Consider the following 18,197-nt stretch of genomic DNA (forward strand, 5'->3'; position numbering starts at 1 on the left):
AATTTGTTAGGTTCCCGCGCGCGCCTCTCGGTTGCTAAGCAACGCGACACGCCACCTAGCGGCGCAGGCCGAGCTTTTGGCGGGTTAAGCTGGCGTCACAGCATCATCTCGTGCTCGCTCGTGGTCAAGGGAATCAGGATCTAACCCGGCCACCGTAGTTGCCTTTTTTATAGTGGGAGGGGCCAAGGGAGGGGTGACCCTGCCGGAGCCGCGGCTGCCAGCGACATGTTCAAGGTGAGAATGTGGAGCCGGGTCACAGCTGTCATTGTCCCCTCTCAGCCTCCAGGAGCCCTCCCCACGCTCCCGGGCGTCTTTTTGGGGACCAGACTCGGTTCCTCCTGAGGCCTTTTTCACCTCCGGGCTAAATTCTGGCTTGGCGGCGGTTCATTCAGCACTCGGTACCAGCACCTGTGAGGTTGTGGAGTGAAACCCTAGATTGGTGGGATCGGCCCTTTGAGCTCTCTCGCGAATGAAACACTTTGAAAAGTTAAAACGCCTCTATCGTGCCCACCTCCTCGGCTAATGCCCTTTTGGGGTTGTGGGGAGGATGAAGCCAGGTCTGGGCGCTGCAGGGTTTGTGGCTTTGGTTGCTTGGCAGGATCAAGTTTCAGAACCTGGCCCGTGGGTGGGGGAGGGTCAGCTTCGGAGGATGTCGGGGATGCTGGCTTGGGGCGGGGCGGGGGGGTCTCTCTCTCTCTCCCCCTCATCCCCCCCTCTCTCCCTCCCTTCCCCTCCCTCCCCCTCCCTCCCCCTCCCCCCCTCTCTCTCTCTGTGTGTGTGTGTGTGTGTGTGTGTGTGTGTGTGTGTATGTAGCTGGAGCTTTACTGCCCAGTGAGCATTAGTATGAAGTCGACTCTTCTCCCCTCTTACAGTTTTTTCGAACTGTCCTCCATAAGATGGACATTTACAGTGAAGACTTTCAAAAACCTGTATTTTAGCATAAATTATTCTTTCTTAAACGGCAAATATATTTTGTCATTAAAAAAACCCCACAGGCTGTGCACACCTTTAATCCCAGCACTCAGGAGGCAGAGGCAGTGGATAAATTCATGAAGATGAGTTCGAGGATAGCCTGGTTTACGTAGCGATTTCCAGGACAACCAGTGTTACATAAAGTTTCTGTCTTAAAAAATAGCCACAGGCAGCCAGAAATCTACAAAATCAAGTCTCAAGAAACACAATATTTACAGAATGGTGCTAATGAAATTTCAGACTTGTGCTCCTCATTTCAAAGTTTCTTGCAGCTGCGGTGGGTGTTTGAGGCACAATAGTAAGGGCTGCAAAATGAGACCATGGCTTCTGCCTTCCAGTGCTGTGGTATTGTCAGTTACTAGCTATATGATAATGGACATGTCACTTAACTCCACTTAACTGCCTGTTCCCCCCCCCCCCCATTGTGAAATTAGGGTAATAAAGTCTAACTGTTAAATACTGAGGGGAATTATGTCACTAAATGCAGAGGAAGGATGGACACTGAACTCATAGATTTGTTGGCTCAGCAATGCCATCAGGGTTTACTATGGCATTTACTATGGCATTGTTGGTCTTCCTTATGGTTTCAAGATGACTGACATAACAGTACTTTCTTATTCACTAGGGGAAGAGGAGAGGATAAAACTCCCAAGCTTGGAGTATGTTTTTTCTTCAGGTCTGATTGGACCAGTATGGGTCAGGTGTCTGTCACTAGCCTCATTGCAGTTGCCAGGGAATGCTAGTCTCTGGTTAGCTTAGGCTAACAGGACCACTGCGTAAGCACAGGGAAAAGGAATGGCTTCATGAAAAGGTGTAATGGAAACTGGATCTGCAGCCAACAATGCCCATGTCGGGTATGTTCAGATAAGTTTGTGCAAGTGTGCACTGACTTTGGCTCTTTGAAAATCTTTCATGATCCTGATACATTTAATTTATTGATGGACATGAAAGATTAGCATAGCTTTATGACTCAGATAAAAAATGCGATTGTAAAACAATGGTTCTCACTGACTGGTACTACCCACTTTGAGGATGTTTTGGAAATTCCAGGGGTTCTTTGTGTCTTTAGTTGTGTTGAACATCTGTTTTATTTTTTATGTGTATTAGTGTTTTGCCTGCATATATGTCTGTGTACTACATACTTGCCTGGTACCTACAGAGGCCAGAAGATGGAATATGATCCCCTGGACCTAGAGTTACAAATGTTTGTTAGATACCATGTGGGTGCTGGGAATGGAACTTGGGTCCACTTCTGCCAACACCGGGCCCCTATCTGGTGCAGACCCTTGCAGGCCTATGCATGATGCCATAGTCTCTGTGAGTTCACATGTGTGTCTATCATGCTTTGCTTAGAAGGCCCTGTTTCCCTGAGGTCCCCATTCCTGTTGGTCCTTACAGACTTTCCTCCTCCTCTTCTACAGGGTTCTCCGAGCCCTGAGGGGAGGGTTTTCATGGAGACATCCCATTTAGGACTGACTGGTCCAAGATCTGTCACTTTCTGCATATTGTCCAGTTGTGGGTGTCTATATGTGTTCCCATCCATCTGCTGTAGGGCGAAGCTTCTTTGATGATGGTTGAGCAAGACACTGATCTATGAGTATAGCAGAATGTCATTGGGAGTCATTTTATTGCTACATTCTTTAGCAGAACAGTAGTATTTGGATTTCTGCTAGATCCATGGGGCTATCAAGTCTCAGGTTTTTGGGCAGCTGGGCAGTGTCAGGTATGGGTTCCACCTCACGGTATGGGCCTTAGTTCTAATTAAATATTGGTTGGTGACTCCCACAACTTTTGTGCTGCTATTGCACCAGCTTGTCTTGCAGGCATGTCACCATTATAGATCACAGGGTTTGTAGCCAGGTTGGTATTTATCTTTCTCCTCTGGTAGTGGTATTTATCTTTCTCCTCTGGTAGTGTACACAGTGCCTTCCACTATTATATATAAAAATAGATATATATTATATATAACTCAAATAATGTGTCAGTGAATGACAAATTTTATTTGAGAATAGGAAGAATGATACCAGGTATTAGCAGTTGAGAGCCACAGCCCATTAAACTTGAATGTGCATATGACTCTTCTTAAAATCTAGACTGGGATAGGACCTCAGATTTTCCTTTTTCTTTTCCTTTTTCTTTTTCTTTTTCTTTTTCTTTTTCTTTTTCTTTTTCTTTTTCTCTCTTTCTTTTCTTTTTTTCTTTCTTTTTTAAAAAATTTTTTTTAGCATCTCCATGTCATTGATGCTGCTGGTCATCACACTTTGAATGTTTAAGAATTTATTTAGTAAGATCCTTAGTGAATGTACCCTGGTTTTTTGAGGTCAATGGATTTATGAATGGGTAGGATTTGGAAGAGGTACAAACCAGGAGCAAAAATGCTTTGCAAAAGTTTTGCTGAGAGTTTTGCTATCACAGGTCTCTGCTTGGAGGGGACAGAACAAATGATAGGACTGGTCCATCTTTGGGAATTGCCAGCTTAGGGAGATGAGAACTAGAAGGAAAGGAAGTTGATAGTATAGGTGTTGACAGGGAAGTACAATGTATGTAGCTTATTGAGGGCATATCTGACCATTGTGTTCCTTTAAGAATTGTATTATTTATTTACGTGTGTTTATGTATGTGTCCAATGAGGTCAAAGAAATGTTGGCTCCCTAAAGCTGGAATTTCAGATATTTGTGAGCTGACTGTTGTGCGTGCTGCGAATTGGACTGAGGTCCTCTGTAAGAATAATATATACTCCTAACCATTGAGCCATTTCTCCAGCTCTGTGACCACTGTTTTGAATTGGCTATTCACATTCAAGGCAGTAGGGAATATTAGTGGATTTTTAAAAAATCACATTTGAAAAGTGTGCCAGAATTTGGATTCTGTTGTTGAAAACAGTTTTTCTTTATGTTGTAGCAGGAAGTTTCAATATTGAATACATATATTCTCCATGTGTGATGCTAGATTTTATTTACTTCATAGATTTTATCACTGTCTGGCTATGGCCTGGGCATAGTTAATGTTCTGTGGAATACAATTACAATGACTGAGTTCTTATCTGGAAGGAGTTCCCAAATCTAGCCAGCTACCATGGTCATTTAAGATATAGTTGGAGGGCCTTTCACATAGTTCAGTTTTACTTTAGAAATTAATTTTATTTTATGTTTCATTTATATGTATGTCATAGTGAATGCCATGTGTGTGCTGGTACCTTGGAGGCCAGAAGAGGCCTCTGGGTCCCTTAGAGCTGGATTTAGAGGTAGTTGTTGGCTGCTTGACATAGGTGCTGGGAACCAGCAACTGAGCTTGGGTCCTGTAGGAGAGCATCAAGCACTGTTTATTGCTAAGTCATCTTTCCAGCCCCCAAGTTTATTAGTTAGATGGAGTCCGGTGAGCTCTAGGTTTTCAATACTTGTAGGTAATTGTAAAATTTTGATTTAAGTCTTATAGTGGCTATTGGTACAAATGTAACAAGTACATTATAATAGAATGGCTCTCAACTTAGGTTGCAGGTTTGAGTCATCTGTGAAGCTTAGTGGACATTTTTATGACTGGCAGGAGGGACTCTAGACCTATGACATTAGAATCTCTAAAGAATCTAAGTCCAGTGTGTGGAACATTCACACAACTTTGAGAACAAACATAGAAGACCAGCAGTGGATACATGTTTGCTCTGACCTTTGATGTTAACCAGACAAGGTTGAATGGGTTTTCTAAATGATAAAGAAAATGCTCACACAAAGGCGGTGGAGGAGCTGGCATGGTGGTGCACATCTTTTATCCCAGTACCCAGGAGGCAGAGGCAGGCAGATCTCTGTTAGAGGCCAGCTTGGTCAGCATGGTGAATTCCAGGACAGCCAGGGCTGTGTAGAGAGACCCTGTGTCACAAAAAGTCATTAGAGACTTGTGTTCAATGTTAGGACCTTGAACAGCTCCATGTTACCACAGAGGGAAACTCACATTCTCCTATCTACAGTAATAATCAAAATAGATCTTAGAGAAGATGTATTTTAGAACTTTTGCTAAGTTTCCCCCTAGTTTATGTTAGTTTATTATAGTTTTCAGTATGCCAAAAGCCTTGAAGTGAGAATTACGCTGTATTTTTATGGTACTACTATGCACTATAGTGTACTTATATGTTGAGTGAATTTCCTTTAAAACTTATTTGAACTAGTTACCTGCCTTCAGATTTCCTTTGAGATGTTTTCATGCCATGTAGTATATTTTTATTCGGAGCTAATACTAGTTCCCACTTAAGAATTTTTTATTGGCCTTGGTTTTGTGAAGATGAGGAACCCTCTGTGGGTGCTAGAGAGATTCAGAAATTCTTGTTCATTGTTTTAATTGGGAAGCATACATACTCAGTGGATTGTAATTCAGATATGTATATTCATATTGAACACTTTTAATGGAAATAACAATAGATCTCTTTCTCATATTCCACAAATGTCACTCCTTGTGAAATAGCAGCTTGTATTCTGTGCTGGCTGAAATGAATCTCTTTTCACATTGGAGGGGCTGCTTCGTGTATCGTCTTATGACATAGATTAGTTGGATAAGTAAGCAAAGAGTAACGCAGGGCTCTGGCAACTCTCATAAACTGCATTGGGAACTGACGCCGCCTAGAAAGTCCTGCTTCTGAGCTCATCTTTAGGATCTGGTCAGAGCTCTGTTAAGGTTGCTATGGAAAGCCCCAATACTATTTTATCTTGTCTTTATTCCTCTTTAAACAAAGATTTTCACCATAAATCCAAATTGTCATCAACTAATTGAATCTTAGATATGATTTTTGCTTGAAAATATTCATAGGTTTCTTTAAAGCACATAAATCATAGACATAGCTCGGATGAGGCTGAAGGAAGTTCTCCTGAGGGTTTGGAGTTCTGTGTAGATGCCCTATTTGGGAGATGAAACCTAGGTCTAGGAAGGTTTTACATTGATAACATAGTGCTTCCTGTTAAGTAGTGTATAGTTTTAGTTATGCAGGTTCATTTGGGAGCAAGACTTGAAGTAAAGGACTATTCACCTACAACTTTCCCTTCTTCTTCTTACCTTACCTTCTAAATGACGGAGCAGCATCTATGACACTATTCAGAGAGGGTAGAGGAGGCAGGCAGAGAGGGAAGCCTTTCTGGAGTTTTGGGTATTCAGTAATCAATTTCTAACTGGATGAGGAAGTTCAAAATATATTTGGAACCTGGTTAGTTATGTGTCACGTGCATTCCAAGTGACTCAGGACCTGCCTGAATGAACAACAGTCGCACCACTTTGGCCAGGGGGTTTCGTTCCTGTTTATCACACAGGTTTGTTACTTTTCTATGTATAGTTGACACAATTAGATAGCTATTTTTACAGTTAAAAAAGAAAGCAATTCTAGACGAAATATATTTTCTCGGCTTTATTGGCCTAATTTTGTAGTGACATTTGTACCCCCACCCCACCCAGAAGATAAAATGTTTTTCTGTGAGGAAAATATATTAATAATTTTTTCAAGCCTCAGTTTTTGCTTATATTTTAAGATTATAGTAGATACAGAAGAGCTAGGAAATATCAGCTGCTTTGGTACAAACTACAGGATCAAAAGCTCATAAATTCTGTTTGCAGTAGCAGAAGGTAGTTTTTCTTCTCTTTTTCTTTTTTTCTTTTTTTGGTTTTGTTTGCTCATTTGTTTGTTTAGGCAGGGTCTCAGTGAAATAACTCAGGCTATCTTCAAACTTGCTCTTCAAACTTGCTGCATAGCCATGACTGTTCTTGAACTCTTTTTTCCCCAAGTTCTTTAATTGATTTTATTGTGTACATAAAAAGTTCAGTAAAAATTGGATAAAGTAAAGTGATCTTAAGCAGTAAATCAAGCCGATCGACATAGCACAAGGCAGCCTGCTTTGGAATAGTTCTTTTTTCAGTTGATTTTTTTAATTAGGTATTTTCTTCATTTACATTTCCAATGCTATCCCAAAAGTCCCCCATACCCACCCCACTCCCCTACCCACCCACTCCCACTTCTTGGCCCTGGTGTTCCCCTGTACTGAGGCATATAAAGTTTGCAAGACCAAGGGTATTCATCCCATAATCAGCTTCCAAACGCAGACACTATTGCATACGCCAGCAAGATTTTGCTGAAAGGACCCTGATATAGCTGTCTCTTGTGAGACTATGCCAGGGCCTAGCAAACACAGAAGTGGATGCTCACAGTCAGCTATTGGATGGGTCACACGGCCCCCAATGGAGGAGCTAGAGAAAGTACCCAAGGAGCTAAAGAGATCTGCAACCCTGTAGGTGGAACAACAATATGAACTACCCAGTACCCCGGAGCTCATGTCTCTAGCTGCTTTGGAATATTTACATAATAAGTTAACCCTTGCAGGAGAATTTATACTATCCTTACAAAGTCTTTCCATGAGTCCAGCACATAGATGCTAACAACAAACAAAAACTGAGGAAAAACAAACAAATTATTTTCAATATATTCACATATGCATTGAAATATAATAAGTTTTGTCAGGGTAAAGGATCTTGGGGGGGGAGGGTGCGCATGCGTTTGTGCACTGTCAGCACTGCCAAGCGGGAGACCCAGTTTTGAGAATGGGGTCCTGTAGCCAAGGTCTTCCCTAGGTTACTGCCTCTGATGGTCTGTAGCTGTTACCCCAGTAGCTTACAACTAGGGGCCATTTGGAGACAGAGCTCACTTTTGCAGCTTACAGCTGACACTTGCAAGTTTGAACTGCTCAGGATGGTGGGTCATCGCATCAGTAGCCCAGCCCTGGCCATGGGGTAGGGCAGAAGCTACAGGATTCATCCTTTCCGCTCCACTCGCTTGCTTGTACTCCATCCACTCTGGCCTGATGTCACTCTAGTTCAGTGTCCTCTCTAGGTTTGTAAACAAGCCTGAACTTCTGCATGTACTTGATGTACTCCTTGGTTTTATGTTTCACATTCTCATTGCGCTCCAGATCCTCGGCGTTCCTACGGCACTTCAGCTCCTTATTTATAACTCCCTGAGTCAGCTTTTGAGCAAGGTGCTTAACATCTTCAGTGGTGGTGATCCTGCTCACCTTGCAGTCAGGTTTCTGGGAAGGATTCAGGCACTGACAATGATCTGAGAGGTCTCTTTTCCCGAATACTTCTTTGCTTTTCTTTGCCAGTTCACTGTAGGTGTCTGCTTCTGCTGTCTTGGACCTTTTTTTTTTTTTTTTTTTTTTTTTGATGTTTTGTTCTTGAACTCTTAAAACAAATTTTTTTAGATTTATTTATTTTATGTGTATGAGTGTTTTGCTTGCATGTATGTGGGTGCACCATGTGGGTACTTAGTGCTTGTGGAGGTCAGAAGAGGGTGTGAATCCCTTGGGACTGGAATTACATACAGATGGTTGTGAGCCACCATATGGTGCTAGAAACTGAACCCAGGTCCTCTACAAGAGCAGCAAGTGCTCATAGCCACTGAAATTATTAGTAATATGTTCTTATGGACACCAATGTAGGGTTATTTGGACCAAATTATTGGTTGTTTTCATCAGTTTGTTTTACCATAAAAATTGCACATATCTTTTGGTTTTATGTTAGTTGTTTAGAACAAGCATAACTTTGAAACTGTGGTCAGTTTTCATAGACTTTTTAAAAAACCTATTTCACATGAGTGTTTTACCTGCTTGCATGTCTATGTACTATGTGCATGCCTGGTGCCCATAGAGGCCATTAGATCCCCTGAAAATGTAGTTACAGACAATTGTAAGCTGCCACGTCGGTACTAGGAGTGAAACTTGGCTTCTCTGGAAGAACAGCCAATGCTCTTAGCCATGGAGCCATGTCTTTAGCTCCTTCATTTTAGATTTTTACCTCTTAAACAACTGAGGAATCAAAAGGAAATACTTTTAGTGTGTGTGGTGCTAAAGATGGAATTCAGGGTCTTGAAGTATGCCCGGTGTGTAACACTACCACATTACACTCTTAGTGGAGGAGTAGTCTATTTCAAGTGAATAAATGCTTCCAGAATGGAAACTATGGGAGAAAACACAAATGATCACAGAATCAGTTGAACATTTTTTGGGGAAATGTGGCTATATCTCTTTTTGTAAGTAAGTATAGGAATATCTAATTGTGAATGACATTTACTTTAAAAAATTCAGTAACATTTCACAGGGCCTTAAAATGATTTTATATGGCTGGGCATGGTAGCGCACACCTTTAATCCCAGCACTTGGGAGGCAGGGGCAGGTGGATTTCTGAGTTCGAGGCCAGCCTGGTCTACAGAGTGAGTTACAGGACAGCCAGGACTACACAGAGAAACCCTGTCTCGAAAAAACCAAAAAAAAAAAAAAAAAGTTTTATATGACTTTGGAAAGAGCTGTGCATTTTAATGCACAAGCTATATGACAGCTACCTGATAGCTAGAGTGCAGTAATTAAAACAGTAGAGCCAGGGATGGTGGTACACATTCATAATCTCAGTCCCCAGGGTATGGAGGGAGGGCGTGGAGAGCTCAAAGCCCATTGGGCCAGCTAAGGAGACACTTGAAAACTAAAAATAAAGCATTATAGATTTGCTCACATAACTTTTGCAGTCAATTACTTTGATTTGGTTATAGTTGAAATTCTATCTGACCTTAATTAAAAAGGACTCGATTGAAACTATTTTTAATATATTGTAAATGTAGCAGCTGTTAAATGGGATCCCATATATCCTCTGTGGATATAGCTACAAAGATTGTGGTGTGTTCAAAAAGTTATCTTCATGTTTTAAACCTTTGGATTTTGTTGTTGTTGTTGTTATTGCTCTTTACAGAGGCCATTCCCAACAACACTGACTAAACTTTATACTGTTGGGTGACTTTGCTAAATAAAATATATATATACACATACACACACACACGTGCACGTGTGTGCGTGTGCGATTACTGTTTATTTTAAAATAAATTTAGGCACTGGGAATATAATTCAGTTGGTAGAATGTTTTGCCTCTTATGTACAAAGCCCTTGGTTCACATAACTGAACATGGTGGTCCTCACATGTAACTCCAACACTAGGAGGTGGCGATGAGCATCAGAAGTTTAGGGTCATCTCTGGTAACTACCAAGTCCAAGCCAGGCTGGGCTATATAAGACCCTGCTTCAAAAAGTAAAGTTGTAGTCTAGGTTGTAGCTTTAGTGGTAGAGGGCTTGCCTAGCATGACTGAGGGCCTGGGTTCTAGTCTCAGTACCACCACCACCATAAAACAAAACTCCAGAAATTGTTAAAAAGAAAAGAGAAGAGCGAAGAAGAAAGAAAGAAAAGAAAAAGTGCTGGAGAGAGGCTCTGCAGTTAGAAGCACCCTTTTCTTTCAGAAGATCAGAATTTGGTTCCCAGAACCCACAAGCAGGTGGCTCACAAGCACCTGTTAACACTCCCCCCCCCCCAAATCTTTATAGTTCATGGAGGGAGCTAGAAGGTAAATAGATGGTTAAGGTTGAGCACTGAAAGTGGAGTGTCAGGGCTGATACGTAGCTCAAATGGTATAGAGCAGTTACCCAACATGTAAGAGCCTCTGTGTTTAATTCCTAGTACCCCTCCCCTAGAAAAGGGGGAGAAGGAAGAGGAGAGTTAGTGTCCCTTGATTAAGTGAGGCTATTCTGGAGTATAAATTAGTCATGCTGCTGTTTATTTTTTTGAACAATTTTCATTCCAGTGTCTTTAAGATGTTCTTAAAAATAAGTGAACTCGACTATTCATACTAGCTTATGTTCAGTATCTGTTCCCTAAACATCTTGTGGAATAGTGATTTTTGAAACTTGGCTGAGGGTAGAATAAGTTCTTGGGTTTCTTTAGATTTACCAAGTCAGACTCTTTAGGAGAAGGTGCTGGAATGTATGCTTTTAAAACAGTTCTCTGGTGATTCTGAACCCTCTTGTGTTTCTAGGCACGCAAAAGGTCTTTTATTGGAAAGGAAAGAGCTACATCATTTAAATGGAAAGTCTAGTAAGATGAAAGGTAGCTACTTCTGGAAGAATAAATAAAAGGTCTTGTCTTAGGGTTATTATTGTTATGGGGGAGGATTGATTTGTTAGGCCACATCACTGTTCATCATTGAAGAAGTCAGGACAGGAACTCAAACAGGGCAGGAACCTGGAGGCAGGAGCTGATACAGAGGCTATGGAGGAGTGCTGCTTACTGGCTTGCTCTCCATAGCTTACTCTGTGCTTTCTTATAGAGCCCAGGGGTGGTACTACCCACAATAGGCTGGGCCCTCCCACAATAATCACCAATTAAGAAAATGCCCTGTAAGCTTATCTGCAGCCTGATTTTATGGAGACATTTTCTTAGTTGAGGGTCCCATTTCTCAAATGACTGTAGGCTGTGTCAAGTTGACATAAAACCAGCCAGTATAGGCCTTCTACTTTAAAAACAGAAGAGATTACCTGCTGGATACTCACTCCATGGAGTTAGAAGGCGAGTTGTCAGGGACTTGGGGATTTGGAAGCACTTTAACTTGAATTTTCCGTTTGTTTTTAAAGCAATTTTACTGGGAAAGTGTGTGGTTCCGAAGCTGCAGAATTCTGGGCAGTACTCTTTAATGTGCAGAGCCGCAAGGACAGTTTAGTTTCTGTGATCTGCGTGTTTTTATGACCTTGCCAGGGTTATTATCTTGGCTAACTCCCAGGACTCCACTCTTGTGGCCTGAGCTGAAGAATTAGTCCATAGATTGCCTGAGTCTTTTTGGATTTTGTTTGAGACAGGGCCTGGCTATGAGGCCTAGGCTGGCCTTGATCTCACTCTATAGCTTATAGCTGACCTTGTACTCAAGAATTCTGCCTCAGTTTAGATCTTAATTAGCTATATTTAAAATCTCTGATATATTGGAATTCTTACTCTGGAATTTTAAGCAGCTGAATTCTTGGAGTAAGGATTTGTGTTACCAAGTGGCTTAGTGGTTTGTATTACAGTTTTTGCAAATCTTTGTACTATGATTTCTATGATTCTGAAGTGTGGCTCCCTGAGATAAAACAGCATCCTTCACCGTTCTCTCCTCTATTCCCGCTGTCTCATTATAACAGGCCATGCATGAGCAGTCGGCAAACATTTCTGTTGTGTCAGGCACAGCTGCAGCAGTAGAGATAGGAGTAAGACACACTTCATTCTGAGAGGGGTTTTAACCTGCTAGGGAGAGCTTGATGGGCATAAATACATAGATTAAAATGTAAAGTAAAAGCACCAGTCCTCTCTGCTGTACAAAAGGCAGTCCGGTGGGAAAAGACAAAACGGCCATAGGAATCAGTGAACGTAAACCCAGGCAGCTGGAAAACCGCATGAGAGAACACCAGAAAGTCCGTGTTTGGTGGCCAGATGAGGTTAGAGAAAGTGGTTGTAGCAGGTTATAGTAGATCTTTGGTTTATGGAAAAGTCCTGGCGGGGGCAGGGGGACCTCAAGTAAGAAAAGGACGAATCTAATCAGGGTTGTAGTTTAGATAGATCATTGTTTCTCATGTGGTGTTTTGAATCTATAGTGGGCTAGGCAACCAATTAGGATGCTGTTAGAAACCATCTGGGAAAAAAATGAGGGTGCAAGGAATAAAGGGGTAAAGTAGGGGATAAAGAAGAGTGTGGAGAAGTGAGATCATTTAATAGACACAATTACCAGAGCGTAGTGACCAAAAGGATTGAGGGCAGTGCCTAAGATGACCTTGGGGCTTCATTTTGTTTCTTGAGCCACTAAGTAGCAGCCCTGGCTGTCCTGGAACTCATTCTGTAGACCAGGCTGGCTGAATACTCACAGACAGTTTTCAGAGATATATATCATATATAAATTGGTACCAATTTGTTTAGCTGTGTCTTTTAATTTTTCAATTGAAAGCTTTGTTACTTTTGTCTTTGGAAAATTAAGAGAAAGTCTTGAAGTTTGAACTCTTCCACAATACATGCTTATGTTTTGATATCCCCAGAATTTCAAAAATGCATTTACTTCAAAGTAAGCTTTTCTTCCTGTGAGTGGCTGAGGTTATGGGCCTGCTTATATAGTATGTACCTGATTTGTCGAATGGAGAAAAGATTGACAACTACCTTCGTATTCCAGGTAATTCAGAGATCTGTGGGGCCAGCCAGCCTGAGCCTGCTCACCTTCAGAGTCTATGCAGCACCCAAAAAGGACTCGCCTCACAAAAGTTACATGAAGATCGATGAGGTAATGATCTCATGAGGTGATGAAGATACTAAATGGTACACTATAAACATCTGACTTAGTTAGGGAGAGTTTTTATAAATTATATATCAAGATGATAAGACTTGTAGTTTTATTTTTTTTACTCTTTGAGATACTGAATAGTAATGTATTTCCTTGGCACACTTAGAAAATATTTAAAAAGAAGACCTACCTATACATTTTCTGATAGTTTGTTTTCTCCGTGGGAAATTGCTAGAAAGCACAAATCACTTTTCCTAGTAAGTACTTATTTTCTATTATTTTTATGCAATATATTCTGATCATGATTTTCCTTCCCCCAACTCCTCCCAGATCCTTTCTGTCTCCCCAATTCCATACTTCTGTCTGTATCTCTCTAGAAAACAAATAGGCAAAGAAAAATCCCAAACCATAAGAAAAAGAAAAACCATGAGAAACACTGTGTGTGTGTGTGTGTGTGTGTGTCTGTCTCTCTCAAAACAAAATCTGAAAACATAATATACAAACAGAAGATTAGTAAGACAAAAAAACCAAAGCAATCAGTATGAGACAGAAAGTCTACAGAATTACCATTGAGTACGTTTGTATTGACCACCTACTGCTGGGCACGAGGCCTGCTCCTAAGTGTGTTTAATACACTCAGTGAGACTTCATTGGTGAGAACTAGTTTTTCCTTTGCAAGAGGATGTCATTTGGAGATAGCATCTTGATTAGGGACAGGAGCCTGTGTCTAATTCCTTTTCTGAGCACTGAGGCTCTGTCTAGCTTAAACCCATACAGGCCCTGTGTATGCTGAGTTCATATGTGCTTCAGTCCTGTTGGGTCTGGAGGACACGATTTTCTTGGAGTCCTCCACTCTCTCTGGGTCTTACAGTGCTCCTCTTCTGTGTAGCCCCCTTAGCCCTGAGGGGAGGGGTTTGGTGAAGACATCCCATTTAGGGTTGACTGTTCCAAAAGCTCTCACTCTTTATACATTGTCCAGTTGTGGGTCTCTGTACAACTCACTTTTTGGCGTGGCCTGCCTGATTCTGGACTGCTGATCCAAAATATTCACTTTTTTTTCTTTCAAAGAATTTAAAGGCTTAGATTCTTTCTGGTTCTTGGCAAAATTAGAGATGCTTAACTAAATATTTAGTACATACTAGATCAACGAAATAAATAAGATATCTTCTCTGCATTGTTTATATTCTTTATTGTCTGTATTTCCCAGTAACTATTTGGAATTTCTACTTTGGTCCATGTCTGTTACCTTGGAATAAAGGGATGTACTGAAGTCCCTGGTGGCCAGGCGAGATTACTTGAATAGTGTTCTATAAAGCTAGTTAGTTAGCTTCTCTTTCCTCTCCTCTCAGGCCTTAGTACTGTTAACGGGGAAGAGGTGGCTAATGGTGGCTACTGAGAAGGCTCTTTTCTAGGTGGGCAATGAGTTTGCTCACCTGCTTTGATCAGTAGCAGCCTGATATTTGCCATATAACCAGTTATTCTTCAGTTCTCTCAGCCTTTTTTTTTCTTAAAAAAACCTCACCACCACCAACCAAATGCAAAACAAAACCTATGAGCTGGTAAAATGGCTCAGTGGATAAAGGCACTTGCTGCCAAGCCTGATGACTTAGTTTGATCCCTAGGACCCATATGGCAGGAGAAAACTGACTCTTGTAAGTTGTCCTCAGACTGCCACATGTGCACCATGACACATACCCTCCCCGAAAATGTAACCCCCCACCAAACTCCTCCTTTCACTCATTAGAATAGCAGAATTTTTTCCACTTTAAGTTTAAGGTAAAATATCACTCCTGTAGACTGATAGAGGGCTTGCCTTGCATAGGTTTAATACCCCACACTACCAAGACAAAATGGTAGAGTAGGTAGGGAGAAGACAGAGCGCCTTGCAGTCCTGCCCTCTTGTCTTTGTCTTTATTGAGGAAGTAAGGTACAAAGGCCATCTGAAGTAAAGTTAGAGGTTGCAGCCCTTAGGGTAACTGTAATTTATAAATTATTATAGACGTATTAACCTACAAAACTGCTCCTATGTTACATGATCTCATGGTATATGCTTTTCTTTTTGTTTTAATATGTGTAGCTTTCACTCTACTCAGTTCCTGAGGGTCAATCTAAATATGTGGAGGAGCCAAGGACTCAACTTGAAGAAAACATCTCACAACTCCGACATCATTGTGAGCCATATACAAGTTTCTGTCAGGTACATCTACTTAAGAGTTAATAATGGAAATTCTATATTGGCTGTAATTTTTCATTTTTTATTGTTTGTTTCTTTCCTTTCTCCCTTCTTTCCTCCCTTCCCCCTCTCTCCTTCGCTTCTCTCTCGCTTCCTTCGTAGGACCTCACTCTGTAGAGTTGGCATGGAATTCACTACATAGCCCAGACTGTCCTCAGACTGACTGACAATCTTCCTGCTTCATTGACTAGCACAGGTGCTGGAGTTAACAGATGTAAGCCATCATGCCCAGCCCTGAGTTCATGTTTTTAGAAAAAGGTGTAATAAGGATCCAAAGATAAGCCTGCCTAATTTCTAAATGTCCCTTAATGCTACCCGGAGAGCAAGTGCAATCAAGCCTGGCACTCTGCAGCAGTGAGGGGAAGTTAGCTCTCATCAGAAGAGCTGTGGCACATTGCCCAGAGAGCAGAGGGCTAAGAATTACCTTACCTTGTTGGTTGGTATTAAAAAGCCATTGTGTATATCAGGGTAAACATGTGACACCAATGGGAGGAAATGAATAAAACATAAGCATGTATATCAAAATTGTGCTGTTATTGCTGGGGCGATAACTCAGTTGTTCCGTGAGGACCTGCGTTTAGTCCTTAGCACCCAAAAAAGGTATGCATCTTGGCATAGACTTGCAGCATTGGGGTAGCAGAGATTGGTAGATTTTTGGAGTTCACTCGCCTAGCTTAGCCTGATCAGCAAGACCCAGGTCTTTGTGAGAGATTCCATCTTAATAAACAGTATGGCTCCTGAGAAATGACACCCAAAGGTGAATATCTGCACCCAAACTTGCTGTCACACACAGGCACCACACACCTGTATATAACACATACCTGTACATGCTTATCATGGACACACATACAGAAAAATGAGATTTTTCTCTCCCTCTAAAAACTACACATCTCTACAGTCTGAGCATCACTGATTTGAGAGTATTTTGGATTTGGATTTTCATACTAGGGACATCCATGCTAAAAATACAAAAAAACAAAAACCAAAAACCAAAAACAAACCAAAAAACCAAAACCAAAACCCCAAGCCCTCTGAAACCTAACAAACATGTGTTCCTATACATTTCAGATCATGGATACGCATGCAGGTGAGACTACCTAGGTGTGGTGGGGCATACCTTTAATCCCAGCACTCTGGAGGCCTCTGCTGACCTGGTGTACATAGTTCCAAGACACTTAGGCTATATAGAGAAACACAGCAAGCAAAACCAACCAACCAAAAATCCCAGGCATGACTATAGAGTATTTGGGTACTGTAATAGGAAAGTAGATGCCATACGTAGTAGGGTAGAATTACATGTTTGAGTATTGAACTTTCCACTCCAGTGACTACTACAGGTACAGCTTGACTTCTGTCATCGTGCATGTTTTAGGTTCCAGACACTTGTTGTTAAGCAACCGAAAGTATTCTGATTTTAAATATCTGAAACCAAATTTTGCAGTCTATAGAATGCTTTTGTAGGCTTTAGTACATATTCACTGTACTTGCTCATGATTTTGAAAAGGAAGGAAAAGGAAGGAAAATAATATGTTAATGTATATAAGAGGATCCAGGTTTATTTTAATTAAGATCTGCAAATTCAATTTTCATCCAAGACTTTTTGTAAAAATTTAAATTTCATTAATTATGCTGTTGTTGAACTTTTTTCTGTTTACCAATTGAGGAAGGAAAAAAGCATATTAACTCTATCAATGGTCTAAGCACATTCTACTAGACACACCTTACCAGTGAGCTGCACCCCAGCCTGCTTGTTCTGTAAGACAGTATTTTTGTCAGCTGGTCGTGGTGGCATATGCCTGTGACCCCAGCACTAAAGGTATTGAAGCTGCATGGTTGCAGCCTGCCTGAATATATAAGGAGATGCTGTCTCAGAGAAAAAAAGGCGTCTGAACACTAAGCTTCATGATTCCACCACAAGCCTTCTCTTTTAAAAAATGTTTATAGATTCTCTCATATACTACAATCTGACTGCAGTTCCTCACCCTCCTCTCCTCACCACCCCTTCCCACCGCCTATCCATGCCTCCTCTGTTTCTCTTCGGAAAAGGACAGGCCTCCCAGGGATAGCAACTGAGTATGGCATAACAAATTAGAATAAGATTAGGTACTTTCTCTCATATCAAGGCTGGATAAGGAGAGAAGGGTCCCAAAGGCAGGGAAAAGAGTCAGAGACAGCCCCCGCTCCCATTGTTAAGAGTCCCCAAGAACACGAAGCTACACAGCTATAACATATATGCAGAGGGTCTAGGTCAGTCCCATGCAGGCTCCCTGGTTTTCAGTTCAGTCTCTGTGAGCCCCTATGAGCCCAGGTTAGTGGATTCTGTGGGTTTTCTTGTGGTGTCCTTGACCCCTCTAGCTCCTTCAATCCTTCCTCCCCCCACTTTCCCCAACTTTTGCCTAATGTTTGGCTGCGGGTCTTTCCATCTCTTTCTAGAAGCCTCTCAGAAGACAGTTATGCTATGCTCCAATTTATATGTATACTAGAATATCATTAGGAATCATTTCATTGACTTTTTTTAATGCCAGTGTTTGGTTCTATCCTAGGTCCCGGCTATCCAGCCTTCTGGTTCCTGGCCCTCCAGGCAGTGTCAGGAATGGGCTCCTTCTTGTGGCATGGGTCTGAAGCTAGACCAGTAATTGGTTGGCCACTCCCACAGTTTCTTACCCCACCTTTACTACAGCACATCTTGTAGGCAGGCCAGTTCCTCCATTGGAAGTCTTGCTTGGTTATAGGTTAGGCTCCATATTCCCCATTGATAGGAGTCTTAGCTAGAGGGTCATCCTCATGGTTTCCTGGGAGTTCCATTGTACTAGGTTTGTACCTCATCCCAGAGATGCCCCTGATTCCACTTATCTCTCC

The 18,197-nt window shown here is 41.6% G+C and overlaps 1 protein-coding gene across 8 annotated transcripts in view; it reads left to right on the forward strand.

The window, feature by feature from the left end:
• The first annotated feature begins 81 nt into the window (after positions 1-81).
• Apoo (apolipoprotein O) overlaps positions 82-18,197 on the forward strand; it is a 50,084-nt gene continuing 31,968 nt past the window's right edge. For 2 of the 8 annotated variants that reach the window (NM_001199339.1, XM_011247668.3), the window contains exons 1-3: positions 226-557; positions 12,998-13,105; positions 15,183-15,302. In NM_001199339.1, coding sequence (NP_001186268.1) covers positions 13,091-13,105; positions 15,183-15,302 — 135 coding nt within the window. In that variant the 5' untranslated portion in view covers positions 226-557; positions 12,998-13,090. Of the gene's footprint in view, positions 574-12,997; positions 13,106-15,182; positions 15,303-18,197 lie in introns of all 8 variants that reach the window. The other 6 variants (NM_001199338.1, XM_011247667.3, XM_011247666.2 and 3 more) reach the window with 5 other exon arrangements.

This window comes from Mus musculus, chromosome X (genome assembly GCF_000001635.26).
Source record: "Mus musculus strain C57BL/6J chromosome X, GRCm38.p6 C57BL/6J".
NCBI lineage: Eukaryota > Metazoa > Chordata > Mammalia > Rodentia > Muridae > Mus > Mus musculus.